This window comes from Oryzias latipes, chromosome 16, assembly GCF_002234675.1.
Source record: "Oryzias latipes chromosome 16, ASM223467v1".
NCBI classification, from domain to species: domain Eukaryota; kingdom Metazoa; phylum Chordata; class Actinopteri; order Beloniformes; family Adrianichthyidae; genus Oryzias; species Oryzias latipes.
In genome coordinates, this window is record NC_019874.2 from 19856058 (window position 1) to 19879395 (window position 23338).

The window sequence follows — 23338 nt, forward strand, 5'->3', positions numbered from 1 at the left end:
GAAAAACTCAGAAAGGCAAGACCGTCTTTTGTGTCAATAATTTATTTACAATATTTATGTACATTAAGACTTAAAGAGAAGAACAATAAAGTAGCAAAAAAAAAATTTGTGTTTTTCAGGGAAAGTTTTTAAGAAGACGGCCATCAGTTAACCCCACGCTTGAGATTTACAGTAATGCAGAACCAGCTTGCCATCACTGCCAAAGCACTGAAAGAGGAAGTGAAAGAGAACAAAATTAAGACAAAATACAAGCGATGGGACCAGAGATAAATGAAAAGTAAAACACAAAAATGTAAATAATTTGATTTATTAGAGGATAACAAAAAACAGAAGCCAGTGTAATAAAATAAAAAATAAATGGAAGAAGTGATGTTTCTGGCATCCAGACTGGAGTTTAAACAGTTTTCATTGAGAAGTGATGAAGAATTTAGCCTCTAATCGCACATCAAGACTTCTTTTTGCTCCCTCTGCTGGTCAGAGAGGAGAAAGCTGAACATAAACATAGTTTAGCCTGGACAGAAAATTAATTGTATTCAGCCTTTATCAAATCCACAGCCCACAACTCCTACATCTTTAGAACACTGCTATACTTTTTGGAAACAAATAGAAGAGTAATGCTGCCATTTATCCGTCTACCATCATGTTGAATAACTTGTTTTAGATCACGGATCTGCAACCTTTAATGTTAAAAAAGTCCAGTTTCTTACTAACCAAAACTAAACGAGAGCGGCAAAAATACATTTTATTTATGTTTGTTTATTATTAAGTCTGTCCTATATGTATTTTGCTTTTATATATTGATAATTTAATAACAAGCAGTGATAGTTTCTATAAATAATGTATACTTCTTCAAATTTTTCACAGCAGCACATAAAGGTTCCTTTCAAAATAAAATGTGCCCTGTGTCAAATAAGATCCTCCTGCTGGAGCAGATTTTCTTGCAATTATATAACCTTAAGGACTATAATGCAAAAGACAGTATTATGCATCAGAATATAATATTTGCTTTAAGCTTATTCTAATAAACAGCTCTGAAATTATATTAAACCATTGACCATTATTTCACTTAGTATCTTAAAGGAAGTACACAAGGCCCCTAAATTTAGTTTAACATCAGCAGGGGTTAAAAAAAAGGTTTATTTTATTTATATAAGATCACCTCAGTTTAAAAATCTAGACATAAATACCAATAAACCCATTATTTATTCAAATCATTTGAATTTTTCTTGGAAGCCACAGCGCCACCCCGGAATAATGAAAGAGCTGCAGGTTGCAGATCCCTGATTTAGATGAATGAACTCAAGTAAAACTTACATCAAAAAGAACCCCCACTTCTTGATCCGGGGAGGGGGCAAAAGACTGGTTTACATAAATAAACTATAAAAAATAAAGAGGAAACCATTTTAGGGAAACATGATTTTAATGACATTTTAAGAACGTCATGACAAACTACCGAGTCTGTGTAGAAACTGGTTTCTTACTAGTTGTTCACTGGCATCAAGCTTGAGAAAGCGAGTAATGAACTGTGCGAGGGACTGCACAGTCCTTCCCTTGTCCACTGTCCACTTTTTGGTTTTCATTATGGGAGTGTCCCCGACGGCCTTCAACAGCACGTCGACTAGGAGAAAAAACACAAGGAAAAAACAGCCTCAGACCTTGATCAAGATAAACTTGGGAAAAACATGAATTGTCTGGAAAATTCCAGTGAAAAACAGACGTAAAGCCTTAGTGCTACAGCAGGAAAACAAAGCCTGTCACAGCGTGTTTCCTCTGCAGACGCTGAGAGACGACTGCAGTGCCAAAACCAGTTACACCATCCTGACCAATTCACTGCAGCTACTAACAACTTCTAATCTACATATGACGGTCGACAGAATATTATTTTATATATTATCAGGCATTATTCTACTATCAATAAAAAAACAGCTGACAATAGAAAAATGGTGTAAACTCATATAAATGATAATTTAATGGCCCAGCAAGGTTAACCCCTTTTGAGCTGCTTTATGGAAAATGATAACAATAAAAAAATTATGATAAGATCAAACTAGTCAATATTGTAAAGTGGGGACCTTTTTGTTTCTTTGCTTAAATTTTTATGAATATATATTACATTGTATTTTAAAATTACGGTATGTTCCACTCCATTACTGAGGTTTGGAAAGTTAAATTCAAACAAACTAGACTGTTGCATTTACTGTCTTTTCTTTATTACATAACCTTTGTTTAGCTGTCCATTTTAAAATCCCATGATGAACAATACATTTTATTAATCCCAAGCAGCTCAAAATTAATCTGAATTTGGAGTAAGATAAAGAATGTCACACCCCGACATTTAATGTAGAATAAAATACGATTCAAACCCAGTACGTAAAAATATAAAAATCACCACAACTTTAACGTTTAGGCTGTATTTTCTTTTCTATTTAAAAAGCAGCCAAAAGCAACTAATTTAAATACATTTAAAATATTTAAGAGTATGCTTTTTTTACTCGTACAAAGTACATACTTAAAGCAAAAAACAAAGCAAAGGACAAGAGAAGTATGGGTTGTTGTTTATTTAGCATTAGCTTTTCGCCAGACTCACGTTCTCAGGTGCTCAGTTTGGATTGGCTACGCGGGGGAAATTCCCTCATCCTATTGGCCAATATCAACGTCAATCATTTTTTTCAACGTCAACACCCGGAAGCAAATGTTTTAGCATTTGCTAAATTAACACAAAACAGAGGTCTGTATGTCGCATCTGAGGATCAATTATCAATTAATGACCCGTTCTTACTTTTTTTCTTGTCGTCGTTCGTCGCAGAGTCATCTGGAGGTGGCTGTGTCTCTTCTTTCTGAGTTTCTGTTGGGGACTCAGCACTATCGGACATCTTGTAAGCGCCGACACGAAAAGCCGGAAGTGCGCACAAAAGAGTTTTCTATTGGTTAAATGAAACGTCAATTTCAAAAGTTTCTATTCCTATTGGTCAATATGGCTAAAGAAAAGCGGGGCTTGACTTTGGAGTTGAACTTGTGCGTCCCTTTAACGCGAGGTTAGTTTTTATTTTGTACACCGGTTATAAAGTATAAAATAGTTTAAATATTGAAGTTGCATGCTTTATAGTTATTGGTATGTACCAAATCTACTTTGTGTTGCTTTAAGGTCTCAGTCCTACCCTTTTAATTTGCGAGTAAAAGGTAAATATCCAGTTTTTCATTCAGTCGTATTATCACAAATAACACTTTGACCTCCTCGCTGTGCATTCTTGTCTCTTCATACCTATCAGTCCTGCACACATCTAGGACAACAGGGCAACACAAGTAAGTTTTATCTCTTCATAGTTTCCTAGTGGTGTACAAAGTTAGTTGATCAAAGGATAGTAAATTAATACAAAAATCCCAATTTATGCAGGAAAAAAGACATGGCAATGCTAATGAAGGCCATGCCCATGTTAAAGTCTTGTTCTTGTGCCGGTAGTGCAACTGTTTCCTCTAATCTGCATTTCTTTGTTGTTACCTCACAATCACAGTGGCAAAAATCGGCAGACTTTCCACCAAGGATTCTGTGCTTTTCCTGTGTGACATGCAGGAAAAGTTCAGACCCAACATCTTCCAGTTTACTAACATTGTCAGCAATGCGGCAAGACTGCTCCAGGTTGGCTTCGATCACAATTTAATGAACCATTTTTAGTTGAAGTTATTTGCACAGTCTTGCATCTTTGCTTTCCTTTTATGCTAGGCCAGTCGCATTCTTGGCATCCCTGCTATTTTGACAGAGCAGTACCCTAAAGGCCTGGGACCCACTGTGCCTGAGCTAGGAGCTGCAGACCTGACGGCTCATGCTAAAACATCCTTCACCATGATGATTGAGCAGGTGGAGAAGGAGCTGGAAGCCCTGGGGAATCCTAAACAAGCTATTTTGTGTGGAATAGAAGCACATGCCTGTATCGCTGTAAGACCATAGGAATTCCTCTGTTAGAAAAACTGCTTTAAAATGATTTGTTTTTGCCTGATCTCATTTATTTGTGTCATTGTCAGTGTACTACTTTTGATCTGCTTGAAAGGGGAGTGGAGGTCCACATTGTGGCTGATGCTGTTTCGTCCAGGAGGTAGCTGGGACATTTCCAGTCTTCCTTTTTGCTTTGCATACTTTTTTTTCCTGAAAAGGAAACTGTAGATTCTTGCTTTTTCTCAAAATAGCCATACGTTTGTGCTTTGTTTCCACAGCCAGACGGACCGCTTGTTTGCTCTGTCAAGACTGAAGCAGAGCGGAGCTTTCCTCACCACAACAGAGGCCGTCCTCCTGCAGCTGGTCCAGGATGCTAAACACCCCAACTTTAAGGAGGTGCTACTCCGTCACTGATCGATCAAGTCTGTTTGAATGTGCTTATAAATATAGGTTTGGGTCCTCTCCAGAATGTAATCATTTACACAGTGCAGCAGAGTCATCGCTCAAACTGGATCTTTTTGGGTTTCCATTTTCCTGAAAATGTTTACTTGATTTGTCTGGTGCGTGTGGCTGACAGATGATTTCCACTTTGTCAACAGATCCAAAAGCTCATGTTTCAGCCGTCACCTGACACCGGCCTCCTCGCCTTCTTCAGCGCTCTGTAGAGACGGATCAGTACACCTTTCCACTGTAAAGATCACCGCCATCACAGAAAAAATGTATATAGAAATAAAGCAAAGTTGCTGCTTAAAAAAGTGCCGTTATTTTCTGTCTGGAAGCGCAGAAGGCTTTTTTTTTTTTATGTGATGACAACCTGTCAGATTGGGAGGTGGGACCAGAGCTTAAAGGAGGGTGCAAGCGGTGATGTCAGTCAGGGGGGAGGAGTGAGTGACGTATTTCTGGTAAAGTCAGAAAGGGAGGGGAAGCAGAGAGAGAGGGAGAGAAAAAGGAAGCACTCCGACAAGTCTTTTTGTGTATGTGTGTAGTTTTTCCAAAGTTATACAAACGTTCAGCAGCAGAAAGTGCGTTCGGAGAGTTAGATGGGATCAGAATGCGAGGAGCAGGATCTGAGGCAGAGCTCGGTTTATGAACATCTGTGCACAGCTGATGACAGCATAAACTATTAACACTTTTTTAGGCCTTGGGCCTCGAGTGACCACAGAGAGGTAAGAAACTTGCCAGTTTTTCTTTAGAAAAATCCTCAAAATAGCCTGATTTAGTGCACTTGGGTGGAGAAACGTCACGGAGTGTCTTTCTTTATGAAGGGAAAGTTTCCAGGGCTTGTGTTTGAACTTGCAGTTGTGACTGACACTTGCTGGAAGTACAGGAAAAGCAGAGTTGACATTGCGTATCACGGGGGGAATCCTCAGAGCTTATGTCTGCTCGGTGCATTCAAGTAAACAAATGATGAAAGAAATCCGTCATTCTGGTTCTTCCTTATTTTATCCTTCAGGTCCCGCTCAGACGTGAGAAGAAAAAAAAGGAAAGCAATGTCCTCTGACTTGGACTCCAGTCTCACAAGCATTGACTGGCTGCCCAAACTGGGAGTCAGCAGCCTGCGCTCGGGGAAAAAGAGAGGAGGGGTGGAAAAGGACAGGAAGAAAGATAGAGGGAGGGACAGAGGGGACTTTATACCATCGGTACCAAGCCCCTCCACTTCTAACTCTAAGGGAAAACCCCCCCACAGCTACGCCACTCTTATTGCTATGGCAATAGCAGCCGCACCTGAGAAGAGGTTAAGTTTAAATGACATCTACACCTGGATCAGTGACACCTTCCCCTACTACAGCCGAGCAGGCCGCGGATGGAAGGCAAGCCTCACCGTCCACATTATTACAAGTTCTGGCTGAAGTAATTACACGCTGTTGGAGTGTAACATTTGAAACGGCATTTCAAACTGTGTTATTTCATCCCTGACTTCCACAGAACTCCATCCGTCACAATCTGTCCCTGAATAAATGCTTCAGGAAAGTTCCCCGACCACAGAGTGATCCTGGAAAGGTGAGCCACATTGACACTGTGCTGCTGCTACTGTACCTGCAGGTTTTTTGTTTGGGTTTTGCATAACCCGGGTTAGTTCGGAGAGAGTGGGGATAAGGCTAAGCCTTCATTTTTTTAGGGGTCCTATTGGACGATGGATGGACCTTCAGATGCGGATCAGATGAGGGCACCGAAGCGACCCTATCCAGAGGAAGAAGAGGAGGAAGAGCGAGAAGAAGTATGCTTTTTTTCTTTTTATACACTACTGTGTAATAAAAAGAGGCAGCCTATTTTAGACAGACAAATTAACTCAGGTTATTACAATCTAATCCTCAACATTTTCTATGTTGGATTTTTCTGTTTCCCACAATGCTAGTAGGATTTTAGTCCCATACAGGCTCCTGTATGTTAGTGACGGCGATATGTAAAAAGTTGCAGATGCCCACAGTTATTTATAAAGGTCTTGTTTCTGCTAAATTAATAAAACAGAAGTTCAATCTTAAACTGGTAACATTTCTATGAAAAAGCTTCATGTTCCCACATGTTATGTGGAAATATTCAGTCAGGTCTCATGTTTACACATATGGAACTGTAGATGCTCATCATGTGTGACATTGTGCAATTATTTGTTTAAAAATGAAAATGCAGAAGCCATAGAAAAATACTGTGTGTGTAAAAGTAAATACGTTCGGCATGTGTGAGCAGGGGTTTTTGATTGGTCTGAAAGAATCTGTCTGGTTTTTCAAGAAAACATTGAAAACAAATATTCTCTTCGAGACAGAAATCTGAAACATTCCAGACCAATTGCAACCGTTCCCCTGGTGGAATCCAAACAAACTATTTTCTATTTGACATTCAGGAAAACTTCACTGTAAGATTTGGCATTTGTTTCCCACAAAAATGACTTAATCGATCCATTCATGGCACCTTTCTATCATCACAGAAGACTCAGTTTACTGTGGGACTTGACACATGACTTTGACAAAAATAACCTGACATCCTTTTGTAGCAGAAATAGTTTCCTCTAAAGCAAGATTAGTCCACTATTCACCAAAAACATTTTTGGTATTCAGAGTAGATGAGGGTGTAGCAAAGTCCTGTTTACAGTTACCTGATTTCTGCCTAGTTCAAACAATCAATGCTGGGTTTTTTTTACAGACTCTTCGAGTTGCAGAAACCCAATCCCTGAGAGGACCGTCTCCTCTTCAACCCTCAACTGCTGACCTCCATCTTTTTAACTCCTCTCCGCTTGGACATGTGCAGATGCAGCCTCCTCACTCTACTTCTCTCACTCCTCCTCCATTCAAGGTAGATTTGTTTTGCTGATTTAGTCTTATTGGCAGTTTAATTGAAGTCTTGTCTTTTCTTTGGCAGCAGTCTTCTCCATATGTGCCTCCCCCTGTACCGTGTCTGCAGGCCTCCAATCAACCTGTCCCCCAGTCTGCTGGTTTACCTACCAGTTCCTCCATCAGCTCTTTTCCTACCCCCCATCCACCGGTTTCCACCTACTCTGCCGCTGCCACACATCTGACCTCTGTCAACATGTCTACGGCCTCTGCAGCTGCTTTCTCTCATCCAGTCCCGTCCTTTGCGGTCACATCAGACCCACTTCCTGTCTCTACTTTCTCCGGCCCCCCCAACCCCTCGGCCGTGCCCGTTTGCGCTGTATCTGGCACCGGTCCCTCCTGTGCTTCAACTGTGCCTTCATCTTCCAACCCCCCTCCAGTTGTTTCTTCACACGCCTACGTTGAGCCTCCACTGCGCTTCTCTTTTGAGGAGATGAATATTCCAGACCTGTATGCATCTTTCAAGTCTCTCTTCAAGACGATACGGGAGAGGGGGGGCTCAGTGTGTAAGTATGACACATTTAAGGCTCATTTTTGTTCAGTAAAGCCATACATTGTGCAGAGGATTAACTTGTTTCCTGTTCTTTTGAAGCGGACAGCCACACCATGGTTTTCCCGAATAGTGACACTACCCCACTTCACACTCCAACTTTGCCCCCGATGTCTCCTCCTCCTGCATTGGCACCACATGCTCTAAACACCCCACCTGCACCAGGCGCTCCACCTGCACACCCTCCAGAGACAGAGCGCACGGCACAACACAGTAATTATCTACACACTATCAGACAAACCTTTGGAGTGATCGTTTGCTGAAGTTGCCCTCTCCTTTGCCCTTCAGCACTGCCCCCCGACTGGTTCACTACCCAAGATTCTCTGAAGGAGAGCTTCCGGATTGTCAGCAATCTAAACTGGGCAAACATTGACCTCACTGGTCATCCAGGTCTGTGCGGTTTGTTCACATTCCTAAATATGGTAGCTTTGGGTTTTATGCACAGAAATGCTCTTGAAAACTTCAACTTTAATCTATAGTATTTTTAAATAAAATATGTTTTAATAGAGTCCTGATAAACTTCACTTTATTAGACCATGCTTTGCAGAAGTTTAGATTTTTGCAATGATCTTATTTTCTAAATTACAAACCTCTTTATTTTAAATTGTTTTCTATCTACTACTGACATGTGATGTAGGGTATGATTGGTTGCTCTAAATTGTCCCTAGGTCTCTGAATGATTGTGTGGCGATCTGTCCACCTTTGCCCAACAGTAAATAGGATAGGCTCCAGCAACATTGAAAGGGCTTCAAGAAAATGGATGGGTGAATGTTTAAAACAGCTGTTTAGGATCTATAACTTGCTTATAAAATGTAATAGAGATGTATAGAGGATATCATCTTGTGTTTTTCTCACAGATCTTCTGGAGAGCATGAGGCAGGCGGAGCTCTGCGACTGGGCCCTTGACCCGGCTGTCTTCACCTCTCTCTGCGACTCCCTGAATCGCTTCTTCTCTCAGAAAGGCATGATCAGCCCTGGTAATCGTTCTCCCATTGCTCTTGGAGGACCTCACTCAACTCAGCCCTCGCCCCTTTCCTACCCTCCCATGGTTCCTTCCACCAATGGGCCACAGCCTCCCCGGAGGCCCCTGCAGCCAGGTCTTCACATGAGACCTCATCTGACACAGCCTGCAAGCACAGCTGGTGAGAAACGGAGTCTCCGGTCTTAGAAATAAGTCATAACTTGCATAAAACAAGGAAAATATTGAAATGTGAATGTAGACGGCTGTTTTTCTGCCACTTAATCACCGTTTTCAATTTTCTGCCTTAGGTGGGATCCAGCCGCAGGTGCCGACACGTCCACAGCCTCCTCCTCTTAAGAGTTGGCGTGGGAACAGCGAGGAGATCCCCGATGACTTTAACTGGGATACTCTAATTGATTGACCCTTGCTGCACATTATTAAAACACAGAAATATCTGTTGTTTTTTGTAAGCACATTTGGGATAGTTTGACACGAGACCAAAAGTCAGAATTTACAATCTCCCTCCTCATATGCCTCCAAAATGCTGCATTCCTGCTGACTTTTTTTCCTGAGGAGGTATACAGGGTTTGATCTTCACATTAGACATGAAATGGTCTTAAACTAAGGTGACAAAACGTCCATTTATTCCTTTTTCTACATACTGCTAATCTTGGGAGCATTGAGAGACAAACACATCCTGCGTTTTTCTTTTATTTCATAAATTTCTTTAGATTTTTTTTCTTCATTTTACATTTCAAATGTGAATGTTTACAGCTGACACCAGACAGAAATTCAACCTTACCCAATAAGAGCTTTTTCTTGATATAAAATAACGATTTCATTGAACTTAATTAAAAGAAAAGCATGATTAAACATGTTTTCAAGTCCCTGTTTCGTCTCCTTTTATTGAAAATGTCTTTGATGAAGAAGCATAGCACTCCCTTCCCAAGGACAAGAGCAGGGGGGGGGGGGGGGGGTGAAACAAGAACACATAGCTCTGGGACACGCCCCCATACCAGGGCTCCAGGTGAAATGTGACAGATGATGAGCCGAACCTGTGAAATTGGCAGACAAATTATGTGTAACACCTCATTTGAAGCTCGGGCCATGGAAATCCAAGCAACCGTCTTTGAAAAACAAAAAAACTTATTTTTCAGAATTTGAAATGAAGCAGGAAACTGACAAGCACACAGACCGGCAGGCATTTGGATGCTAACAAACAAGCATTAATGCCGCCATTTTCATTCACACACACATACACATTCTGAACGCTCTGCCCCCTCGCCATCAGATCACAGATTTTCAGTCTCCTACATTTTCCACAACAAGGCAGTAGGGGGGGAGGAAAGTATTGTATCAATGGCATCACTGCATGAATTTGCTCATCTATTCACATGTTTAGGAGAAAAAAAATATAATAAATTATACGGTGATATTAAATTAACACTTGAAACAATTTTGAAGTTTGTTCCTGAAATGTTGATGGAGGTTTTTCCAGTCTGTATCTTGATCCAGAGTCCACTAAAATAACTCCTCATGCACTCATTCTCATGTTAGCCATCCAGTGTGTCTTCATTCAACAGGGAGGAAAGAAGAAGCGGGTACAACAGTGTTCAGTTTGTTAGTGGCTATGTAACCTCTTCCTCTGGCTCTCGTGTTCAGTCGTTCTGGGATGGAGTCACTGCTGATAAATGCTACCTGCCTTTACAGACTCACCTTCATCTCATAACTGAAAGGGGTACGAAACAAACACGAAGCTCCACATGGAAAAAGAAATGGATTAAAGTAAAATAAATAGATCTGTATTTCCCACCACAAAATATCCCAGTGTGAAATGAAAGGATCTTGAGAGTGGAAAATGATTTTGAAATGAAATAATGCTTCTGAGGGAAAGAAAAAGATTTTTTTAAAGAGATGCAGACAACTTGAGTTGAAGGGGAGGTGAATGGAGGGGGCAGCAGGTACGACAGAGGAGCCAGAAAGCAGAGCAAAGTAGTGGTGACACTTCCTCAGAGAAGAAATGGATTGGTGCTTGCTCCTGTTGTCCCTCCACCTCCGACGGGGCCCCCGCCACCCATTATTCCTCCTGCTCCATTGGGCCCACCCAAAATGAGCTGAGGGGGCGGCATGCCTCCCCCCCCCAACAGAGCGGTGCCCGGGGGGGCCATAGGAGACAAACCGCCGAAGGGCATTCCCATGGGGCTGGCTTGCATCATCCCCTGGCTCATTCCCGGAGCGCCCATTCCCACGCTCATCGGCATCATGCCCATTCCTGGCTGCATCATGCTCAGCATGGGATTGGGCACAGGACTGGTGCGCAGGCCACTGAGGCCCAGAGAGGAGGGCTGTGGTGAGATGGAGGCCATGCTTGGAGCCACACCAAAGGGGTTGGAGCTGGCAGGTGTGGGAGAAACTCCCCTGCTGGAAATGGTGCTGCCTGGAGTCACAGCCATGCCGGGAGCAGGAGATGAGCCTGTGGAACCGGGTGAAAAGCACAAGTTTGCTTATTGGCACCATTATTTACGACTTCGTTCCAGTAAACTTCTAAATCAAACTACCGGTATATGTTTATCACTTTATTATATATACCATCCAAAGAGTGATTGTACTCTGTGATTGAACGTTCACACTGGCCTCGGAAACGTGTATTCAGGCGACCACTTCCATAAACAAACATCTATGGCAACATGCGCATATGGGTGTTTTGGGTTTCTGCATTCAAAACTCGCATTCACGCATCACTACGCACATTTTTAAGTCAATTCTTGGGCTCTACGTACAGAACCCACGTTAAAAGGTAAACCGGATGAACTTTGACTAATCAGGGACTCTGATTTGGTCGTGACAAATGGCTTGCGTCCTGTTCAAAAAAATGATCTTAGAGGAGAAATGAATAATAGTGATTTTTGGCCGGCTGGAATTACACCAAGTCCTTCTTTCATCAAAATAAGGCTGAGAAAAAAAGCAGCCCGGAGCAAGATTCACCAGATTTGCCTGCGCTTCAACAATCTGCACCAAGCATCATCCAACTGTAAGTGTATGCGGTAGTATGAGGCAATGACAGTACAATGTGAACACCATACGCTTAAAGTGTGTTCAAGAATGTCTATTTGGAGCGTTCTTGAACACACATCACATACTCTGTGTACGTAGCATTAGAGGTAGAGTCCAGTGAATCAGATACATTTATGCAATTTATTATGTTACAATTGATGCCCGACTTTGCTGGAATAGAACTAAACTGTAACAATAATCTAACGTTATACAGTAGTCCCACTCTATCGCGGTTCAACATTTCGCCATCTCACAGATTCTTTTTTAGTTCAGTTTGGCATGTGTTTTTTGTTTGTGCCATGTGTCCTGCGTCCTGACTGGCAAGGCTGTCAATCAACCTCGTCTCCAGTACAGTCGGTAGGCTACAGAAACTGTTTGGTTTGCTACATTTACCTACATTTTCAATTGTAGCAGACTTTTTCCTTTCATTCAATAAAACTAGACTTATTTTTCGACAAAGCTTTATGAGAACATTTAATCAAAAGAGACAAAAGTCTGAAAATGTTAAAGTCTGTTTGAAAAAGTGTTTTACAGCCTTAAAAGATTTATAATAGTATAAAATAAAGCTAATACTTCACAGATTTAATCTACTGCGGATTATTTTTAAAATGCAACGCCCTCAATAGAGAAGGGACCAGAGTATATCATACACTTTATGGTGTGAAGTCTCCAGCATGGCTGGTTTGTTAACTCAGTGAAAAAGAACCCTGATTTCCCTTTCTCTGCACCAGAACCTGTGACTTCATGAGACGCTGGTTTCTCTGACCTGTGTTCTGAAGAAACGGGTTGTGTGCTGAAGACGAGATGGAAGGAGGAGGTGGCTGCTTGGGTTTGGGTTTAGACGAAACCAGAGAATCCAGATCAACAAGTGCTGCGTTGGGGCCGAGGAAAGACTCGGGGGTTTTGCGGGCGGGAAGGGCGGAGCCAAGCGAAGACAAGTCAAAGGGAACCGGCGAACCTGTGTTCTCACAGCCTGCTGTGGAAGATCCTCGTCGCTCTGCATCTCCTACTAGGGGGAGTGTAGAGGAGGGAGGAGGAAGAGGGGTAATGGAAACATTACAGACGGAACAATAACAAGCCTTTCATTAAAAACCACACAAAACAGCATGCTAACACTAGCTACAAGAGAATGAAATGCAAGACACGACACCTGCTGTGTTGATGCAGCTGAAACTCTTAGTGCTGCACTGACTCAGTGAGTGACAGTCGGGGCAGTTTAAGTGTAAATGTACCTGTGCCATTAGTATGTTTGTCGGTACCACTCCAGAGGTCAAGGTCAGAGACAGGCCCGTCCCTTGCCCAGGGGTCTACCGGCCCCCCCGAGGAGGACGTGCTGGGTGGTATTGGGGAGCCCCAGGGGTCAGCACTGGGGGTGGTCACGGCTACAGGTGGAGGAGGAAATGCAGGGGAGGGGAGGGTTACCACGAGACCGTACAGGTAAAACGCACAACAAGGAGGGAGCAGGAAGCTGGGCTGGGTTCCAACAGGCTTTTCTATCTCCTTAACCCCTCCAATTGAACTAATGTGCAAAGGAGGACCAGAGAACACCCCTGTACCCGTTTACCTCATTACTTTAACTTATCCAACATCTGAGGTGGAGAAGAGGTAAAGGAGACAAAGTAAAAAGCAACCTCAAACATAGAAAAAATAAAAAAGGCATAAAGGGTGAGAGAAAAGATGGCTCTTGTTGAGACACAGCCAGTCCTGAGTAGAAACAAGAGGATAAAAAAATCACTGGTTTAGACACAGAGGAGGAATGGAATCAGCATGCGTGCTTTCTTTGCTTCAGATCGAAAGCATGTTGATGGATGAGAAGGTCAAAGATGACAGCATGAACATTAGTGAAAATGCAACATGACTGTCTTTGAAAAGGGGAACCATGGAATAATGAGGAGCAAAGGTTGAGGTTTTCACATCGTCTTTCATTTTCAAGAGCAGCAGTTTGGTTTTGCTTCAAGATCACAGGTTTTGGTGACTTACCTGAGCCGCCCCACGGATCAACATTGTTAACTTTGTTAGACGTCTCTCCCCAGGGGTCTGGAGGAGGCGCTACGGTGGGCTGGGGCCCCCCACCCCAGGGATCGGAGCTTGTAGGGGATGTGGGGGATGTCACTCCCCATGGATCTGTGGAGGCCGCCGGGGCCCATGGGTTGGAGGCAGCGGAACCAGGAACAGTGGGTGGAGGCGATGGGCCAGCGGAGGCCACTGTGGCAGTAGCAGGAGCCCCCCAGGGGTCGACAGCACTCAGCTCCATCAGAGCACTCTATGAAAAAAAGTAATAAACTATGGATTTGATATTGGCAATGAGTCATTTAAATAACTGTAGGACCCATCTTCTTCAGGTTCAATGTCTCCACATTGGGGAATATACCAGCATAAAGCTTGTGTTTAGAGCTCTGTAACATCTCAAGTTTGGACTTTAAACTTTAAACTCATTTTTTGGCAAATGTTGAATTGATTTTTTTTTTTAATCACACGGTCATTGTGAAATTTCCAAAACAACTGCCTCAAAAGAGGCTTTTGGTTCTTCTTCCTCCGGGACCAGCTTTAGCTGATAGTTTGGGGGGTTTCTTTGGTATCTCAGCCACCCCTGATTAGGGTTTTTCTATATATGCTTTGCAAAAATTATAGAACTTTTCCTTTAAAAGTACAAAATGATTTCTTTTTTAAAAAGTATTTAGTTATTTTTTTTTTTTTTGCATATCACACAAACGGAGGGAAGGAAAATTGGCCTTTGACACCAAGAATCTCCGGTTTACAATGGTTTGCTGGAGCACTAAAGCTTGACAGATGGCTTTGTGACCGATTACACCCTGATGCCACAAAACAGTGTTTCTTGATACAGTAGGTTTGACAGCAGTCAGGTCAGGATGTTAACACTTGCCTCCTCTGGTTTGGGTTTTTCTTTTTTGCTTTCCTCGATGGCCATCTGCAGTCTCAGGTCATCACCTCTGCGCAGCCGCTCCTCCTACAAATTACACCAAAATGTGAAGAACCACGATCTTGGAACGCTCTCCATGCACCAGTTAATCAGTTTAAAACTAAATCAGGAGAATTTTCAGGGGAAAAAACAAAGAAACACACAAAAGTTTTACAAATTGGAAGAAAAGTCTTAATAATCAAATATTTTAAAGTCTAGTTTTATACAAAGAGGGGAAGAAAAATTAGGACCAGCGCTTTTCTTTTTTTTCTTAAAATCACTTGGACATATGCAGATTTTTGTAAAAGGAGGTCAAAGAATAAGTCTGCTTGTTTGCCATCATGTGTCCTTGGTGACGGAGAAATCCTTAAACAGCACTAGAAACATCTCAATGCATACTGACTCCATCCAGAGTTTGTTTGAGATGCTTTATGATCATATTATTGAAACACTAAGAATCTATGTCTTTGACATGTTAACAGTTTACCTGCTGGCTTTTGGAGACCTAATTGAAACTGCAGGGTTTCATCCTCTTTTTAGAAAACACAACACTTCTAATAGGCAGCATTTGAACTGTTGGTGTGTTTTTTATGGGTTAATCTTGAAGTAGTTTAAAAACACCACATCTGTCACAAAATTCTTGCAGTGATGCTTAAAAATTGTTAAAAGAAACTTGTTCCCAATTGTAATTTTGAGTAAAAACAACAAAATGAGAAATGCAACAACAAAACAGCCTCTGCTGGAGAATTAAAAAAAAAAATCTCAAGTTCCAACATATAAACAGATTCAAGGAAGAAAACTGAGGAACCAGAGTTAAAAAAAGGATGTTTTTCCACACAATCGACACCCTTCAAAGATCACAGCAGCAAAGCAAAAGTGCAGAAATAAGACAGAATTATAAAGCAACATTACAGCAGAGCACATGCCAACAGAACAATGAGAAGGAAAGAAGAATCAATAGATTTCATTGATCAGTTCGGTCAATTATGGTAACTGTGTGCCAACACCACAATAATTCAGAAAATGAAGATATAGTTGATCAATTCTTGGGCAGCTTACTTTAGAGACACCCTGTAAGGTCTTGGAGAGCATCGAAATTATTGGTGTGAAAGCAGGATAAACAGATTTGGAAACAGTATATCATCATACAGTTTTTTTAAAAAGCAGTGGTTCTGCCATCAGAGACAAATGTGTGTCTTTAAGACAGAAAAAACATGACAGGAAACTGATTGTTGTCATTAATCAATAATTGAAATGTGCTTTATGCAGTTCAGCAGGACAGAAAGACAGATTCTTGGTGACTGGCTGTGCAGTCAGCTGAACACACTTTCTGTCCCTGACCTTTTGGTGAATCTCTTTGCTGAGCGTGATTGCATAGTGGAGCTCAGCATCCTCCAGAGGGTCCGTGCTAGTCTGAGGGAGGTCAGCAGTTACATGGTGAGAGCAGAGCTAGGTGTACTGCAACAGCAAATATCTGTACTGTGCTCCTGTGTACACCGCTGCTATATTTAAGGTTTCAAGTCAAGCTAAGTGTCATCTGGCTCTGGGAGGGATAAAAATAAAAAAATAAAAAACTTCAGGGTACCTGCTCTGCCTCTTCTTTACTCATGGCCAAAGCCAGCTGAAGCTGGAGGTCTTCCTCTCCAGAACTTTGTGGCCAAGCTTGCTCTGGGTCGGCCCCTCCAGAGTGAGAACCTAATGATAGACTGCCTCCCAGGCTGGGTGCTGATGGAGCCGAGGAGGCTGGAGGGACAAACAGCCCTTCATTTAGTAAATCTTTCTCTGAAGTACGCAGTTTATCCAAGTTTAAAGTAGATGTCTCACCACTGCTGGTCTGTGCCATTTTCTCTTTGGTTTTGAGAGCATGGATCCTCTCCTCTCTTAATTTCTCCTCATCTTTCAACAGGGTCACCAGCTGTTTAGCCTTCTCTCGCACATTCAGACCCTGGACAAACAGTTTTAGCACATGGGTTCTGATAAAAAACGGACATCCTGCTGCTTCATTTTCAAATAGGTGGATAACATGGTGTCTTTAGCTTCAGTGGTTTTGGCAAATTTTACAAATGCTTGGTTAGAAAAAAAAACAAAACAACCAACTGAACATCTGATTTAAAAAAAAAAAAAAGCATCTTTGCGTACACGTGTGTGTGCTTACCTGGTCTTTGCCGTCCCTATCAATGTACTGGAAATCCTTGAGAGTTTGGACTGCGTAAATGTTTTCTCGACACTGCTGGGCTACGCGTTCAGAGCCCGTCTTAATCAGATATTCCATAAGAGTCATGGCCTGATAGAAAAAAACAAAAAAAACAAACCAAAGAAACAGCATTCGTGTTAACGATTTTGACGAAAATATATTGAATTGTAATATTTGTTCACATCCCAGTCATGCCGATCGCATAAACTGTCAAACAGTTTTGGGTGTGTCTGAGAGCGTTATTTAGGTGTCCCTGGTGACATCAAAGGTGTTGAAGGGTTGATAAAGATTCAAATCTAAAGTTTCTTTACAGCAGCGCAAGTAGAAATTCACTTTATAATGGGACATTTTATACTAGTGGCATGACCATTAATGCTCAATCCTAAAGCCAGCAAAGTAGCACCTATTGATTGTAATACGTATAATACCAGAGGAGCACCATTTTGCAAGTTTAATATCATGACATCCAACAACACTGCAAACATGATGCAGTAACAGTTAAAATGCACACAAAAGAAATATAAGAAACACACTAAAAGTTCACATGACCAATGTTCACAATATTCGGCCAGATTTTTACACGCAGATTCTCACCTTGTATACATGTCTCCAGTTCTTGCCGTGGTCGTTCAGCCGCTTCCACACCATGCTCATGATTTCAGAGAAGGCAACAACGTTGTAGGTGAGATCTGCAATCTCTGACATAAGAGAGCTGCTGGGACCCCATGGGTCATTGGACGTCGCCTCCCTGACCTGACAAATACCAAAAGTCGGACAATATGGTTGATTAGATTCCTTTTAATACATTTGAGATAACAACTAAAGGGGTAAATTCATAAATATATAAGCAACCACTTTGTAATATTGTCTTCTAAACAACATGAGATGAGAATCTACATTAGAAATCAGAAACTATATCACTGCTGCAACACTTAAGTCACTTTAAAAAAGTAGAAAGGGAAAAAAAGAGAATAAAGGACATAAGAAACGTGTGAGGGATCCAACCTTGATTTCAGCCTCTGAATAGTTGTGCACAATGTTCTTTACTTGTCGCCGTAGCGATGAGGTCGACATGGCAACGGTCTGGCTGCCAAGATCTACTGCAATCTGAACAGATGGAAAGTCAGCGTTATAAAATAGTAGAAGATTAAGCAAAAATTAAGTAATCATGAACTTTAGAAAAACGCCAGCTTCATACACACCCGCGACTCAAGAATGATGCTAAATGGTTCTCTTCCTAGTATAGGTATTTTTTCTCAGCCACTCGTTCATGGAGCGTTGGGCCTCAGATTGCCTGCTTTTTCCCGTGGCAACATTGGGTCTTAAAAGTAGACTCAGGAAGATGAAAACTGTAGAGTAAGAATAAAGGTTAGTCCTAAAGAATAGAAACAACAGCACTGAAAACAGCCTGTGCTAACTAATTTCTTAGTAACCATCATAGGACACAAAGCAGACATTGACTATCAAATATCATATGATCTGCTGCTGATCTGCACATGGTTGATGGAGAGTAATAATATTCTTTATTCTATTTGGCTTTAGTTAACTTATTCTCAAGAATGCCGTCTCAAAACAAACCTCGTAGCACACAGTCACATTTTTATAGTAGAATGTCGGTAAATATCTATTTTTGAAACTGGGATATTTCTGGATTCTGAAAAGGTTAATAAATAAAATGAGTTTGTAAACACTTTTTCAAATCAAGTCTTAAATTGGTTTAATTTAAAAAAAAGAAAAGCTGTGTGTCAGAGTAAAAGCAAAGAGTTGCATGTCTCAGTGTTCTGCTGCTGCTTTATGAGCTTTAGAGGGAAGCGTCCATATTTTTTAAAAGAATCGAAACACATGCAGCTTACTAGCAAGTCCTTTAAAACTTCAAGAGGTCATTGAATTAGGTTGTGAAAAAGATCTGTTACTTAAAGTTCTGTAAACAACTTCCCTTATTTCACCACTAACAGCTAGAAACCAAAAGAAAACAATGGTTATAATAACAATAAACTGTAATTATAAACACAGCTTTTCTAATAAAAGCATAAGTTTAGGTACAATGTCGTTAAAACCTACAATGAGTCAAAAGGACCAAAAAGTAAGGCTGAGGAGTCTGGGGTCAGTAAGCTGTTGTTTTTATTAGTGCTTTCGTTTTTAAAATAATCACAGACATGACCTAATCTGTTTTACTTCATGCTATGCATGATTATGTGAAATATTATGAGGCCCACCGTTTCACCCCAGGCCATTCCCTCTTGTGTATCGTTTGTTCTCAATTGCTTGCACAGCAGGTTAAACCATAGTTGCTGACCAGATGTATCCTTTCCCTTTTGTACTTTCCCTAACAACTAAAACCTCAACTTTTGGTACAAAACCACAACAACAACAAAATGGATGCAACAAACCCCAAATTTTCTAGAGATGCAATTTGAGTTTTCTTAAAAATGAAGAGGTGTGATGCAAAAAGCAGCAAATTGATAATTTCATTAATAGGTGGTCATGTAAAGGGTCTTGAATTAACTCCAATACTACATTGTTTTTCATTTGTATACAAGTAATGGTACGAGAAGATCAGGCTCATTCATCTATACCAACTGTAAAGAACACGCAACAAATATATTTATAAAAAAAACAAATTTAAATGGAAATGACTGATTATGGAGTGATACTAAAGGGATTACAATTTCAGAGTCCACCAACAGTTTGACTAAAAACAGTGGATTATGAAACATCATGATCCACTTTTTTGAATGAATAAACCATCAGCATGCTAAACTAAATATTGCAGCTAAATGTTACAGTATCTCCACACACTTAACATTTGTAGTAAAAGGGTGTTTTATTTTAAGTCACAAAAAACAACAGCTTAACCCTAAATCTTTTAATTTTGAGAGACGAAAAAGCTAATTTTGCATTATTTTTGCTAAAATAAGAAAGAAAAAAAACACGTCTTCATTCTCCCCCCAAACCTTTAAGAACATATTGTCTATCACGCTTCCCATGCACTTAACAGAATAGTGCAGTTATTTATTCAGGAAAATGTTGGCAAGCCTAACATGAACTACACCTATGTGACATAACACTGACCTGCATAAAGATTGCCGCCACTTTGTTAACTTCTAATGACAGCAGCTGATAGCAGGACCACTCCCTCAACTTGCTAGTAACATTGATAAAACTAAATTTGCTCATGATTTTAAGCTCATCTATGAACATTTACTGACAACTTTGATTTATGATTATTTTTACAGCTTTGACTTCAATCTCAAAATCTAAATTTTGAAAAACGCGAATTTCATTTAGTGGTTAACTATTTTTTAACCTTTGTCACTCGCAGCATGGCTGAGCAAAGTACAAACACACCTTGTGTGTAAGGTTGAGGTTCTGGAATATGTTGACACTGAAGTTAAGCAGCTGGAAGGTTCAACTTGTTCTACTAATAAAAACAAACAAACAAAAAAACATTCAGCTCAGTTACATCTCGGGAAAAAAAAATCGTAATATTTTTGGCAATATTAAAACTAACTTGGCTAGTAAAGCTAGAACTAATATAAGATAATACATCCAGGCCACAATTTAAAACTTAACATTAAAAAAGTGAGAGCTCTGGTATTAGCTTGATTGAAACTTTTAATTTAATTCAAACTAACATCAAGTAGCAGAGCTGACACTGAACTCAACTTACTTTCAATTATTCCTCCTCTCTTGTGTTATCATGCAGTTGACGGTGCGCAGGCCCGTAAAGAAAAGGTTTCCATCCAGATAACTAAACTGTAGATAAGCCAACAACCGTTACCCAGTCAGACAAAATTGGATTTTGCCTGTCACACCTATTAAGTTAACAAGCTAAAGGTTGGCTAGCAACCTAATATTAATACACGTTATGCAACTCTTAACGTATGAACGCCTTTAAAGAAGCCAAATAGGTACAACACCATTCAGCAATTATACAGAATACTATGGTGTCGCCAAGTCTTTATGTGAGACAAAAGTTAAAAACAAAAAAAAAAACACGTAACTAAAAGTAGCTGTCATTTTATGGCTAACATTAGCTAGCTAGCATATGGCTAATCGAAACAGTTTGTCTAAGTAAAGTCTAGGTAAACTATTAACTTGGGTCCACAAGACGGGAGCAAAGAAGCGGGCTAACTAATGCAAACCAAATAGAAATCTTCACGTCATATCGCTGACCCTCAGCAGAGTGAACACGAAGGTAACGTTACCTGACAGTTTCCCATACCAAGAAATCACTTGCTGCTCCTTGAATGTAACTGTTAGCTAGCTAGCTTCTGATGCTAGTTCGTGAATGCCATCTGACTGCTTTGTTGTGCGGCATTTAAAACGCGTGTTCTGCTGCGGGGGAGTGTTGAAGACACTCATCAAAAAGTCATATGGGCAAAACTGTTGGAGATGCAAACAAAACAATAAATAAATACCTAAATGAAGTGTGTACTAACCCTGTTGCAGCTTGAATGTACGAGGAGATGGCCGAATTTCCGCTTCCGTGCTTCCTTACAGGAAAGACCGCACCCCCTGTAGCTGTGTTTTCATCATGCCATGCTGGTATAACTCATGATTAATTCATATACTTTTCACACCAGTCACAATTCAAAACAGCCCAGAAACAAACATAAAAATGCATTTTTTAAATTTTATTTTGTTGCACAAACCTTGTATTAAAAATCATGCCGCATTTGAAGCTGTTTAGTCAAAGGAAAGAAAAGTAAACACGAAGTCCTCCATTGATTAAATAAATGTTCTTCTTCTATTGTTTGTTTTGTGCACGTGTACGAGAGCCCTGCCTTCATTTAGGTCAACTAAGAAGAGTGAATATAGAGGAGTCAATTAGAGACAAAAATAGCTAACAAATAGCAGTGCCTATTTTTGCAAAATTTTAGAAGCATAATAACCTTGGTTATCCATCAAACAGAGAAACTGAAAGCAGAGTATAAAAATCAAGAACTAACAAGGACAAATGGTAACAGAAACATCAGTTGAAACTTTCACTTCCTTTATTATTTATTTGTCTGTGTGCATGTTAATTTCTTTTTTTCTTTCTTTCTTTTTATTTTTACATAATTGAAAAAATGAATTGATTTAAATATCTTTTAAATTGTAACAGAGTACACCTTAAATATATTGATTATTTTTACTATGTGAGTATTTTGTTTATTTTTAAAAATGCAATGAATGATTTTGTCCACAAAGAGGCACCATTGGACTACCGTATGTCTTGATTTAAACGAAGCCACAAAAAGCCTGTGGCCCGTTAGTGGAGCCATAAAAACCAAACAAGAAAACAGTGTTGAAAGTTTAGTTCAGGATTTTTTTTTAATCCCTTTATTTAGAAAAATTGCAATTTTGTCATAATTTACTAGGAGACTATTTTTTTCTTTTTTTTTTAACTCACCAACAAGATGGCACTATTTTTATTTGTTGTACAGAAAAGACAATGTTTAATTGTGACTTTCAATCATCCCATTTCATGCTCTCTATGTCACATTTTCATCTTATTCAAAATCTACTAGGAAACTGATGCAGAGGACAATTTGCATTCTAAATCCTATTAGTAACTAAATGCCACTAATTCTAGCTCTTGTTACTTGATTAAACCAGTGGATGATGTCACCATCCTGTTTGTTTCTTCTTTGTGCTCATTAAACTTGTTTTTTCTGTTATTATTCTTATAGCAGTTCTTGGTACTAGTTGTTTTTTTTGTGTTTATTTTATTACAATTATATTATAGGTTTTAAGGAGAATGCATCATGTGCCTTAAGGACAAAAAAAACAACAAAGTTTTTGTTAAAGAAGTGAAAAGCTTCAGCAAATTTGACAGTGTAACAGAAGATGTTCCTTATGCAACTTCCCAGTAAGTGTCAGGAAAGCTCTACTAGATCCCTCATCTGAGCCTAGTTTCTATACACGCTGCTCCCCTGTGAGCGAGTATTTCTTTCACTTAGTATTGTGAGCTAAAGCTGTTGGCTCCTGATGTCAGCTTCATAGGAGAGATGAAAGCTGTGTTTCAGAGAGCAGAAACGGGTTGTCACAACAGAGGCCAACGGACCCCAGGGTGGAGGTACAAAGGCGGGAGCGCACACTGGTGATAAGCATAACAGTGGTGTGAGAAATCCAAGCAGTGACCGCTCGTTGTGATGGCAGCCAGTGTTTGTGTTGCATAACGCACAGCCGCCAGACCAGTGGCAATAATAGTCCCGAAACTATGCACTAAGTGAAGTCCATTGAACTGAATGGAAAGAGGAGGGGGGTGTCGAACATGTGGGAGCCTTAGGAAAGACTTGACCCACTGCTAGTGTAAAATAACACACAGAACTGGAATCCTATCAGTATTTTTTTTCAAAAATTTTGGGAGGTAAAGATAGGAACAAAAAAAAGTACTGTGAAGGTGGATAGATAAGA

The 23338-nt window shown here is 40.4% G+C and overlaps 4 protein-coding genes across 18 annotated transcripts; 2 read left to right on the forward strand and 2 right to left on the reverse strand.

The window, feature by feature from the left end:
• Nucleotides 1-24: 24 nt before the first annotated feature.
• On the reverse strand, nucleotides 25-2932 carry atg12 (autophagy related 12). The gene is made up of 4 exons (XM_004077947.4): nucleotides 2780-2932; nucleotides 1482-1618; nucleotides 1315-1377; nucleotides 25-207 (listed from the first exon to the last, which is right to left on the reverse strand). Exons 1-4 carry the CDS (start codon nucleotides 2871-2873, stop codon nucleotides 148-150), a joined length of 354 nt encoding a protein of 117 aa, XP_004077995.1. The 5' UTR covers nucleotides 2874-2932; the 3' UTR covers nucleotides 25-147.
• Nucleotides 2933-2953: 21 nt separating this feature from the next.
• Nucleotides 2954-4686, forward strand: isoc2 (isochorismatase domain containing 2). 3 transcript variants are annotated; one of them, XM_011485395.3, is made up of 8 exons: nucleotides 2954-3035; nucleotides 3146-3180; nucleotides 3270-3303; nucleotides 3513-3637; nucleotides 3722-3934; nucleotides 4021-4091; nucleotides 4210-4327; nucleotides 4531-4686. In XM_011485395.3, coding segments are annotated over exons 3-8 (594 nt in total). In that variant the 5' UTR covers nucleotides 2954-3035; nucleotides 3146-3180; nucleotides 3270-3302; the 3' UTR covers nucleotides 4597-4686. The 3 variants fall into 3 exon arrangements, with proteins under 3 accessions (XP_011483697.1, XP_023820178.1, XP_020565917.1); XM_023964410.1 differs by having other exon boundaries at nucleotides 2995-3180; XM_020710258.2 differs by lacking the exon at nucleotides 3146-3180 and having other exon boundaries at nucleotides 3018-3035.
• A 136-nt stretch (nucleotides 4687-4822) lies between these two features.
• LOC101166414 (forkhead box protein J2) lies at nucleotides 4823-9745 on the forward strand. 3 transcript variants are annotated; one of them, XM_011485405.3, is made up of 10 exons: nucleotides 4823-5097; nucleotides 5385-5742; nucleotides 5858-5932; nucleotides 6051-6149; nucleotides 7070-7219; nucleotides 7286-7763; nucleotides 7850-8020; nucleotides 8096-8197; nucleotides 8665-8949; nucleotides 9077-9745. In XM_011485405.3, the coding sequence occupies exons 2-10, from the start codon at nucleotides 5422-5424 to the stop codon at nucleotides 9187-9189; spliced, it is 1794 nt and encodes a 597-aa protein (XP_011483707.1). In that variant the 5' UTR covers nucleotides 4823-5097; nucleotides 5385-5421; the 3' UTR covers nucleotides 9190-9745. The 3 variants fall into 3 exon arrangements, with proteins under 3 accessions (XP_011483707.1, XP_011483708.1, XP_011483709.1); XM_011485406.3 differs by having other exon boundaries at nucleotides 7289-7763; XM_011485407.3 differs by having other exon boundaries at nucleotides 7328-7763.
• LOC101167232 (epsin-1) lies at nucleotides 9464-21531 on the reverse strand. 11 transcript variants are annotated; one of them, XM_011485397.3, is made up of 15 exons: nucleotides 21379-21531; nucleotides 20607-20692; nucleotides 20285-20357; nucleotides 18139-18285; nucleotides 17942-18043; nucleotides 17531-17689; nucleotides 16898-17026; nucleotides 16567-16687; nucleotides 16328-16485; nucleotides 16084-16155; nucleotides 14707-14790; nucleotides 13803-14085; nucleotides 13055-13204; nucleotides 12589-12831; nucleotides 9464-11241 (listed from the first exon to the last, which is right to left on the reverse strand). In XM_011485397.3, the coding sequence occupies exons 5-15, from the start codon at nucleotides 18008-18010 to the stop codon at nucleotides 10778-10780; spliced, it is 1932 nt and encodes a 643-aa protein (XP_011483699.1). In that variant the 5' UTR covers nucleotides 18011-18043; nucleotides 18139-18285; nucleotides 20285-20357; nucleotides 20607-20692; nucleotides 21379-21531; the 3' UTR covers nucleotides 9464-10777. The 11 variants fall into 11 exon arrangements, with proteins under 11 accessions (XP_011483699.1, XP_011483703.1, XP_011483698.1 ...); XM_011485401.3 differs by lacking the exon at nucleotides 21379-21531 and adding an exon at nucleotides 21145-21371 and having other exon boundaries at nucleotides 12589-12828; XM_011485396.3 differs by lacking the exon at nucleotides 21379-21531 and adding an exon at nucleotides 21145-21370.
• Nucleotides 21532-23338: the final 1807 nt, after the last annotated feature.